Source organism: Xiphophorus maculatus, chromosome 16 (assembly GCF_002775205.1).
Source record: "Xiphophorus maculatus strain JP 163 A chromosome 16, X_maculatus-5.0-male, whole genome shotgun sequence".
NCBI lineage: Eukaryota > Metazoa > Chordata > Actinopteri > Cyprinodontiformes > Poeciliidae > Xiphophorus > Xiphophorus maculatus.
Genome location: NC_036458.1, coordinates 21,598,406 through 21,609,566, shown reverse-complemented (window position 1 = coordinate 21,609,566; position 11,161 = coordinate 21,598,406). Strand labels below are relative to the sequence as shown.

At 37.2% G+C, this 11,161-nt stretch overlaps 1 protein-coding gene across 1 annotated transcript; it reads right to left on the bottom strand.

Moving 5' to 3' along the window:
• Window positions 1-3,147: 3,147 nt before the first annotated feature.
• On the bottom strand, window positions 3,148-10,602 carry LOC102229154 (prostaglandin E2 receptor EP1 subtype-like). Its single transcript, XM_014470158.2, has 3 exons — window positions 10,391-10,602; window positions 7,362-8,236; window positions 3,148-3,910 (listed from the first exon to the last, which is right to left on the bottom strand). The coding sequence occupies exons 2-3, from the start codon at window positions 8,187-8,189 to the stop codon at window positions 3,629-3,631; spliced, it is 1,110 nt and encodes a 369-aa protein (XP_014325644.1). The 5' UTR covers window positions 8,190-8,236; window positions 10,391-10,602; the 3' UTR covers window positions 3,148-3,628.
• Between the last annotated feature and the right edge of the window lie 559 nt (window positions 10,603-11,161).

The following is an 11,161-nucleotide window of genomic DNA, read 5'->3' as shown; positions in this document are numbered from 1 at the left end:
ATAAAAAAAGATGTTTTTTTAATTAAATTAGACCTTTAATAAAGAATGAGAACATTTCTCTAACATTAAATAAAAAGTCTGCATCATCTACAATGTGAAATAGATATACTGTATGTGGAAGCAAATTTTATGTTGTGTATGGTTTCTTTCATTATATATTTTGTTTTGTAGGATCTTAATATATTCTGGGGAGACATCATATGCCCAAGTTTTGGGTTTCAATGTGTCAAAATATGGAAAACGGCAAAACCTTATCGCTTCTTTTCCATATTTTGGGTGTAGATGTTAAAAAATTATTGTATAGTTATAAAAAAAAAACCATTATTCTCACTTTTACAAAGGAACAATTTTATAATTAAAACAAGATTTGCTTCCTGTTTCTAGAAACGACATTCCGTTCTTTATGACTCAGAAGAACGTGACACAAGAATTGAAGAAATCAGTTTTAATAAACAGTTTTACATTCTTTTTTGTAACAGCATCACATTCAGTCAGCTTCACTTCACTGCCCCAGACTTATGGGGAAAGCAGACGCACAGTATTTACATTCACAACATCTACATTCCTGTCACAGGACTACACGTAATTTTCACATCTTCATGCTGAGGTAAAAGTCTGTCCTTTTACTCTCATGTGAACACAGAGACAAGACCCTGACTTTTACAGAGTCGGACAAACGAACCGCTGTTTACAATGAGATGTTCTCTCTAAGACTTTTGCAAGTCTTACCTCAAAAACAAATACGAATATATTAAAGTTCAGACAAAATGGTTTCTATTTGTGATACTTAAACAGTTTTACATCCTTAACAAAACTTAAGAGTTAGGGATGTCCTCAGTTGAGAATGAGAAACAAACTTACAGACAATAGAGTACAAGTATTTTGAAGTGTGAATATACAGCACCCCTCACATCCTAAAAAGCGCTACATGAATTTGATTTATTATCATTATTTACGGTAAATATGTGTGAATCCCTTAAATTCTTAAGAGTCTTTGAAAGAGAAACCATAGCATCACAGATCCTCTACCGTATCCTCCACCGATTTGTGTAACCTCTAACAGTTGCTACGGAGACTCCGCTGTTTGCTGCAGTTCTTTAGAGGTGAGCTTTGGAAATGTATTTCACTCTCTTTGTGGTGGGATTAAAAATAATCTGCCTCTGCGCCAGATCATGCATAAATGCTTTTGTTTTATTTGAGAGTAACCGTTGGGGGAACCATTAACTGTGGAATCTGTGATTTTGTGGAAAATAATTATTATTATAGGATTTTCCTCTCAAACGTCGTAAATATGTTCAAATTGAATCGGCTTTTATTCTTCTTTCTTTTCCATTTGAGATCAGCTGCTGCATGCGATAAATTTATTTGAAAGTGTTTAAACATCTTTACCCGGGGTGCCAATAAATATATGGGGTGCTTTTTATGTTGAGTAAATAGATTCAGTATTACAGACTAAAGTGTTTATTCCCATTCTCTGAACAGGATAGCTTTTGTTCCTGGATTTCTCTGGCTTTCCAAATCGCTCTTCAAGTTTTTCCCTTCTTCAACATTAGCATTACTTGTTAACACATTCATCTTCAATTTAGCGTTCAATGCTTGTGTTCATTGTCTTTAAATATGATCAACATGCTCTTCAGATTTGGTCCAAACAGGATTTCCAAACATTTTGCTGGTACAAGCCAGAGCGAATGATTCTTCTGAATGTGAAAAAAAATGTCTTTGGCTAAGTTAGTTTAAGCTAAGATTCTTAGCTCAGTTTTGAAAAACAGGCCAGAAAAATGATAAGACCACAGTCACAATTTGCAGATAGTTTTGCACACACGTGCGCACCCCAGCACACACACACACACACACACACACACGCACGCACACACACACACACACACACACACACACACGCACGCACACACACACACACACACACACACACACACACACACACACACACACACACAAACAAACACAGACACACACACACACTGCTGGGCTTTTTTGTTACCTCAAATGCTGCATCTATGCTGTTGGGACAGTGGTGTTTACATGCTAATAGCTAATGCTAGCTAGGGTCATCGCAGACAGTTTGCCCAAAGAAATGGTCATAAGCTTGTTATGAACACACAATATTTTACACAATGTTCTATGCATAAATATTTGCAAATTATTGTTTCTGAAAAAAAATTTGGATATTATTAGGTTTTTGTTTTAAGTCCCCTTATCTATGCTTAGCTTTTCTCTGAGTATTCTGGCTTCCTCCTACCATTTAAAAACATGCATTGCGTGTGTTGCTGCATTGCTGTTTGTCTTGCTCAACTCCATGTTGCTTTATTACAGGTGGTTATCTTTCCAGGTTGTATCTTGCCTCTTGCTCATTGACCCATGGATAAACCAGTTCGCCCACCAGTTCAACCCCAAGATTCAATCTTTCCTGACTCTTGGTTATGCTTTCTTTCATTCCTTCTTTAAAACTACAGATTGTTCATTTTAACCCATTTTTTTGAGTGGAAAACCAAACAACAACCCAAGTTGGTTGAATCAAATCAATCCACTTTGGACCTGGGATTATGCTAAAGAAAATTGGGCTGTTTTAGCAGTTTTTACCTCATATGTAGATGTCATTTCTTATTTCTTTCCTCCTGTTGCTTATTGAGACTAAAAATAAGTGCTGGTTTGGTTAAATATGTCCACAATACAAATTTCTAAACGTTTTCTCACTACTTCATAGACCAATCACTATAAAGCCACCATGACCAGTGTTGGAGCTATTTATTCTTTATTTCTTTATGCATTTGAATTTTGTTAGTTTATTCTTACATTTCTAGTTTTTGTATTATTTGCAGGTTAATGTCGATTCTATTTATCTTTTGTTTTTAGTATTTGTTCTTATTTATTCGTTTTCTAAAGACAGGAAGTGAGGTGGACCAATCCACTTTCTATAAGTGTAGGGGCCTGGTAAAGACCAGCAGGCATTTGGGTTTGGGGCCTATGGTTTTTACCAGAGCAACAGAGCAAGCGAAGTAGCCTGAAAACAAGAAAAGGTTTGAACTCTGTAATTGTTTTGCTGAAACAAAATAAATCATCCAGAACAACAAAACAAGTTTGGACAGTGAACATTCTTTTGCCTGCGTGAAGAATCTGGACCCCAGTGCCTCATAGTGGCTGATGGAACTTTTATTGGATGTTTGGTTTGACAAACAATCGCCACTACAACCAGCATCATTGCTAGTGAGTTACAACACAGCCAATGTGAGAGATGTCTTGGTGACATCACTTTCTGTTTCTGGAAGGGATCTTCATTAGCCAACCATTTATAGGTAGTAATACCGACGCAGGGGATTTTTATCTTCTCCATCTGAGCTACTGGAAATACCAACTCTGGTGGTCTCGTGTTCAAATCTTTAGAAATCTTCTTTGTTTGTTGAACATTGCACTTCGGCACATTGAATCGAGAAGCTCTGTCTTTCCTGTTTACGAAGACAGGAAACTCAGTCACAACTCAAAGTTTATATCACGGAAACCATCTGCCGTGGTATATTTGCTCATACATAGAAAACCTATGTATTTTAGCCATTTTTTGGTACACAGAGAAACCATGACAGGCAGACTTTATGGCCGTTTCATTAGTCTCCTGTTAAGTCTTTTTCACCGGCATACTGTCCGGCTTCTGGAGGGAGCCAACATCCCAGCGGACGGAGCGGAAGGTGCTCCCCTTGAAGCTGGCCTGCTTTTTGGTTATGCGGTAGATTTTTCGGAGGATGGCCCGTCTCAGCAGGATGTAGACCCAGGGGTCCAAGATCTGATTCCAGGTGGCCATTCTGACTCCAGTCATCATGAGTTTGCTGTAAGTGCAGGTGACTTCCTCGCCCAGGTGGGATTCGCTGTAGGAGCGCGCGGCTGACATCAACGAAAAGACCTTAAGACAGAAAAAAGACCCAGTGATGAGTAATTCTGTGTTTCTGCATCCGTTTACTTGTTGACACTCAATCTTTTAAAGTAACTCGCAAGGTTTTTCTCTAAAATCACCTGAACTCACTACAGATGTTGAACCGTAAAACAACATCAGTGTGAGTTTCTTTACTATATTTTTTGTAAAACTGAATTTTATTACAAGAAAATCAACCCTCCCGAAAACAAGCGTTCACCCCATCATGCATGTGATGACATCATAAAAGGAACAAGCCAACAGAGATTTTACTTTTAAGCATTTTTTTCTTTTGTGTAATTTATTCTTTTTATTAACATTTCTCCTTCAAATGTGTTAACTTTTATTTTGTGTAATTAATTTCAAGTTTCTTCATGAATCTTTGGGAACAATAAAACGCACATAATAGCTGTTTGTAAAAAGGGCCTTCACATTATAGAATTGGAGTAGTAATTTCTAGAACTTACACTCAATTATGTCAAAAGTCAAAATTTTCACTATGGATGCACAATACATCGGAACTAACATCGGTATCGGCTGATGACAGTCATTTTTTAACAAATCAGTATGGGTCCGATAAAAAAAATTGGGCTGATATAAACAACTGAAATGTATTTCTGTCCTGTTGTCGTTTATTCTGGAGGTGGAGGGAAAGAAGTTGATCATGTTTATTTCGGATGTTAATACTGGCCCAAACTTTCATGTTGGTGCTTCCCAATTTATAAAACCAATATCGCCGATATCGATATCCAATAACCAATATTTCCCAATGTTTTATATTTCTTTACCCTTTTGACAAAGTAAAATGGCCACCCTGCTGACAATGCTTCTCTGCTTTCCCACAATCCTGCACTGCATCAATATTACTGTCACATGATCAAACAACTAGCCAAGCCTTCACATAATGGAACACAAACAGCAGCAAGATAGATATAAATGTCAATTGTTAACATCTGCCAAGTGTTACCTATTGAACTGATACTGATATGTTAAAAAAATGACTAACATCAGCTGAGAACGATGTTAATATCGATACATCATGCATCACTAATGCACAATACTTTGTATTTGGGGAAATCCATACTTTGCAGTAGGGCTGAAACGATTCATCAAGTAACTCGAGTAACTCGATTACAAAAAATCCTCGAGGAAATTTATCTGCCTCGAAGCTTCGCTAAATTTATTGTATTGTAATAAGCAATGCTGTTAAATACGCAGCACACTGGTCTAGCCGGAGGGTTTTTGTGTTGCACAACGCTACCACTTCCGTTAGCGCCTGGAGCACATGTGCTAAGTTTGTAGCTATGGAGGGAACCGGAGAATGCTCAGAAGGAGAACCCCGAAAGCGACAAAAAATGTCAAAAGTTTGGGAACATTTTAGGCTAAACAGAAAGGACAACACAGCGCAATGCATCCACTGCAAAGCAGAATTGGCGTACCACAACAGCACGACATCAATGTTGCAGCATCTGAAGAGAAAACACCCGCTACATGCATCCAACTCATACACGGTTGCCAACAGGTAACGTTTATGTTCTCTTTGCTAACTACGTTGTGTGATAATCTGCCATGTTATAGATGTAAATTGAGGCACATTATTTTGCTAACGTTACATCTAAACATAGCGGTTACTTAACCGGGTGTAGTGTAAATTGTATGCGAGGGTGGAACTGAGAGAAATTATGCAGGACTTAATGTAAGTTTGTTAATAAAAATACGCAGCAACAGATTACAGGCATAAGCTGAAAAGCATTTATTTATTGGTGTCTTTCCATCCTGAAAAGTTACAGTCTTTTCTTCTCGCTACTGTTATGTATGAATTAGAAATTTTTGATTAATATTTTTTGTAGTAATTCTATATTTGTTTATACCTAAGCAATCAAGAATAAATAATAGCATCGTTTTAATAAAAATAGCAACATTTTTGCATTTTATCATGACTAGTTAAGGCTGCAGAACTCTGTACAAACTCAAACCTTTACATTTTGAGTAAGTTTATTTTTTTCCTAACATATAGATTACATTCTGTTGTCCAATACATAAAAAAAACATTTCACTGCATTTAGATTTTTCTGTGATGGTTAAAAATAATGCTTTTAATTAAAGCATCCTCAAAATTGCGTTATTATCAATAAAATGTTAGAGTTAAATGAGTTGTTTACTTAGTTCTTTTACGTGTATGTGTATTACTCACTGAAGATAAATACATAAACTAAAAGCTGGAGTATAGACATTTTTATAAGCATATTTGTGAGCCTGCCACTTTATTATTTGAATATAATTTAATATCTTAGTATAACTTTTCTTCAGGTTAAAGCAAACTACTGTTACAAGTAAACTTTCTAAACTACAAACATTTAACTGTTAGGGATGCTCAAAAAGGAGATATTGGACTGATCTGGACTAACTGGTGTTATTGCAGATTTGCCAATAGTTTATTTTATAAATTTTTTTTATCCGATTACTCGATTAATCGTAAGAATAATCGATAGATTACTCGATTACTAAAATATTCGTTTACAACAGCCCTACTTTGCAGCAAAATTATCTTAGGAGTTGAGAAACTAATTTCTAAAAACTGAGATTACAAGCAATAGCAGATGAGAAATACAACAATGTTATCGGCCTAACTGTTTATATCCAGACTTGTTATCAGATTTTACTCAAGAACAGTTTGGACTGACACTAACACACTTGTTTCTGCTTCTTTCTCTTTTTGGATTTTATTTATTAAAAAAAATAGGAATAAAATGGTGGTTTCTAAAAAATATTACAAAAAAAATTCTTGTAGAAGATCTTTACCTAAAATTATAACAGGTCATTGTAGAACACTGATCTATACAATGTTCATGTTATAAAACCCTTATTGTCATTACCTTGTGAAAATATAACTTTATTGATTACATTTCCTCTTTACATGTAAAATTGGGGGGGGGGGGTATGCATATTTTCTATATATTTTCTATTTTAAACCAATAACTTTTGTTTTCCTGTTTTAGAAAAACTTCATATAGACGAATTTAATGTATAAATTATGATGTTAGATTTTATGTTAAACCAAACATATAAAGTCTCATTTGAGTAATATAAACACATATGAAAGAGTGATAGATTTGTGCTATAAGGAAAACACTTTCAAATTTTGTATTTAATATTCAAATTTTTGGAAATTTAAATTAGCAATTTTATTTCCAAGTTTTTAAAGTCCTTTTTGCATTTGATTAAAATAAAGCAGTATTTCATGAATCAACATAAAGTTCAATTTCACCAATCTGAAATATTTAAAAAAATCCAAAAATTTAACAGCGTTATTCAGGAACAACAATTTTGTAGAAATTGTAGAAAAAAAGATAGAATTTTTCAATTCTATTTTTAATAATGACCAGCTTATTAATGGTTTGACTTGATTATAATTTGAGCTTCCATTCCATTTGAGACTCACCAGCAGAGGGCTCCAGCAGATGCAGGAGGTGACCATGATGCCAACCAGCTGGACCACCATCTCAGTGTCATGAGATCTAGCAGAGAACCTCTGGGAATAGGAATTCTTCTTTAGCCGCGCTCTAATGAGCGTCATCCCACTGATGGTGTTGCAGATAAAGGCCAGTGCAAGAGAGCTCAAAGCCAGTCCAGAGAACAGCGTCACAAAGGTCAGATCTTTGGCATTTGTGTCCATCACTTTAATAAAGCACCAAGTACCCGGGTACTGGTAAGTGTAGTCCCCTAGTTGGAAAACGGGCAGCAGGGCCACGCATAGAGCCAAGAACCAGATCATAGACAGGGCTATTTTGGTCCGCGCTGTTGTCACCAGCCGGGCGTGCAGCAGAGGTTTGGTGACGCCGAGGCATCGCTCTGCAGCCATCGCACAGCCCAGGAAGAGCGGGCACAGCCCGAAGAACACCAGGCACCCTCCCAGAAACTGACAAGGGCTGTCTGGATCTCTCGGACCATCCAGGGACGTCAGATTGGCCGTAGTGTATCTCCTCAGCACCAGTCCCCCGGAGACCACGTGTCCCGTGAGGTCCGTGACCACGAGGGAGCTGGCGAAGAGCAGGAAGGTCGCCTTGGACCGCCGGCGGAAGCGGGTGTAGGCCTTGATGAGAATGATGAGGGCCACCACGTTGAACAGGATGCCTAGAGTCATCGTGAGGCTCGCAATGATGGGGTTCGAAGGAACGCTGTTATGCGGGCAGTCCACTTCGGGTGCCATGGTGCTGCTGTTGATGTTGGAGTTGAAGTCTGAAGAGTTGGAGTCCGGTTTAATCTCCATAACAGCTGGGTTCCGGGTTTCATGTGGTTCCTTTAGGTGAAGCAACACTGACAAGGGAGAAAGATGAAGCGTTAGCGTGATTAGAGTCACTGGATGTTGTAGGGTATCAAGGCAAGTCTTCCTTGTTTTTGTCTACACAGATCGGATTAGTCTGCACCCAAAGGCTGGTAGAACTGCCAAAAATTGTATTCAAGTAAGAGTGGCAATACTTCAACATATTTTTACTCAAGTAAAAGTAAAAAGTACCCATACATGACACTGCAAGAGTAAAACAGTATTTGGTAAAAAAGGTAACTCAAGTACTGAATAACTGATCAGAATCAGTTATTCAGTACTACAGTTATTCAATCAGTTAGAATTCATTCAATCAATGAATATTTAAAAATAAAAAAGATACTACCCTGTACTATAATCTATTTTCAATAACAAATGTTCATTAACAATAAAATCCAACTGGGAGATAAAGTACTGATTTCCAGTGTAGGGTGTCACAAAATACAAAGCTTTTCAAAAACTTACTGAACAAACACTACTGCTGGTTGGCTTGTGGTCAATGACATCACAGGAAGGGACAAGAACTGAGCTGATCTACATTCATTAGCAAACACTACAGTGGACAAGTGGGTTTTCACAGATTTTGACACCGATTCTGAAGCATTAGGTGTTTGAGTTCGCTAAGCTCCCGCGGAGTGAATGCAAACTAAACGTTTTATTGTTGGCAAATTTCCCTGAAAGCCAGCTATTACTTAATGTTTACTGCAGCTGTACAGAATACAAAAAAATACATTCAAAATAGGAATATGATCTGAAAGTCTGTGAGTAAAGGGGGGAAATATGGAGCTAACTTGGGGCTATAAAGTTTATTACATTTGTTTTGAACATGGTGGAAAAAAAAGAATTTGAAACTGAAAAAAAAAGTTCTCAAATTGAAGAAAATATTTGAAAATTAAAACTTATATTCAGGCTGAAAGAAAAATAAACTGAAGGATTTGAAAACAAAACAAAATTTATTTTATGAAGTTGGGGGAAAAAAAAGTTTAGAAACTGAAAAACAATTCTGAAACTGGACAAAAACCTGAAACTGAAAAGTCATTTTCAACTTATTTCAACTGAATATTTTTTCCAGTTTCAAATCAGCATTTTAGTTTCAAAATAAAAACTAAATACTGAAAAAAAACTTTATGGTCCCAATTTAGCTCCATAGAAAACAAAAATCATATAAATGTATGTCCTCGAAAGAACTGTTATGATTTATCTTGTCCACTTTATGCGATGCAGAGTTAAGAAGCCTGTGGAAACCAGTTTTTGGGAGGGTAGGGTTTTATCTTCATTAAATTGATTTTTACAGAGCAAACAGCTTTAATCCCTCAGTAAAACCTTCCAGTCTTTTGAAACACAAGCCACATTGAAGTTGAAAGTCAGAAAATGTCGACCATCAGGACGGATAGGACACACGGCCAGAGCTGAAAATATTGCCAACTACTTCCCCACCCTCTGCATTCCCACCTGCACTTACAGCTTTTCAACATTTTGTTTTGTTCACAGAAAACCTAAAGCAATTTTTTCTCTCTCTCCTTTTTGGCCCTATATGAACCTGTCGACGGTATCCCAAACCTTCAAAACCACATGGGCATACTTTGGACATTTGCTTAAAAAAAACAAAAACAAAAACAAAAAACTAAAAGTTATCTGTTTTTGGAGCACTGTGCGAGTTTTTTTTTTTTCTTCATAACGAGGGAATCCTGAACAAGTCCCGACAGCTTATGCTGCCGAGCACAAAGCACATTCCATTAAAATGCAGCAACGAACTGCATTGACACTAGTATGGCGATAAAATAAAATTCAGTCCGCAGCGTCAAGTAAAAGATATTTCTATTTTATTGCAAGAGCAATTTCTAAGTTTTTCCTCAATAGAATTCAATATTACAACTTCTTACTTTAATGTTTCATTAGAATATATATTTTTTTAAAATATTGCTGTAACACGCGTAAGACGCATTCTCGTGACATGTTTAAATGAAATCATCTTGCGTTAAAACCTTAACAAACTGGGAATGAAAATGGTTTAAGAAGGGAGTTCCATTTAAAAAATGCGGATTTAACACAATTTTCTTTGGGAACATTAGCATTAAATGCATGTTTTTTGAATCTTAAAAGGGGGATTAAAAAAAATACATAAACCGAGTAGTTATTTCACCTACCATGTAAAAACAGAATCCATGGAGATGAACTACTGACGGGAGTTTGACAAGTCCGTTTAAATTGCCACAACTAGCGCTGCTGCTCAGGAACTCAGTGAATCCAGGTTTTCCAGAGATGTTTTCCCGGCGTAAAACAAGCCGTTCACCTGACGCGTCTCCTCGGCAGACATTGCTCTCCGCCGGACAGGCAGCTTACCCGGATGCACCGCACGAGCGCGTTTGGTGTTCCTGCGGGGCTGACCGGCCCTTTTATACTCCACAGCTGCAGTGCGCTGCCATCGCCTGTGGGGGTCTCCGTCACTGAAAGGCCCCGATTCTCCTCCCCACAGGCTGACACTTTGTGAGTTACGTGGAGCGAAAAGCCAGGCAGGGAGACGAATGACGAATCCCCAGAACCAGAACCACACGAGGAGAAGCAGCTTTCAGCTTCTATGCACCACAAATTTGGAACAAACTTCCAGAAAACTGTAAAGCAGCCGAAACACTGACTTCTTTTAAATCTCAACTGAAAACCCACCTGTTTAGGATTGTATTTGAAACGTAATCAATTCCAAATTTAACCGGACTTAATGCTGTGTTTTGATTATTGATTCTATGTTGCATTGTGTTTCTGTGTTTGTAATGATGTAGAGCACTTTGAAATGCCTTGCTGCTGAAATGTGCTATACAAATAAAATTTGATTGATTGATTGATTGATTGAATGAGTCCTTAAAGCCCGGCTAACTCTAACTTCACCTCTCTGATAATTATAGACTTATCACACCTCTTTA

Bases quoted from the DNA above. Each gene is read 5' to 3' on its own strand.
- LOC102229154 (XM_014470158.2), bottom strand. From the start codon at position 8,189: ATGGAGATTAAACCGGACTCCAACTCTTCAGACTTCAACTCCAACATC. The intron at 3,911-7,361 runs GTGAGTCTCAAA...TTCTGTCTTAAG, and splicing joins TCTGCTGGAGCCCTCTGCTG to GTCTTTTCGTTGATGTCAGC.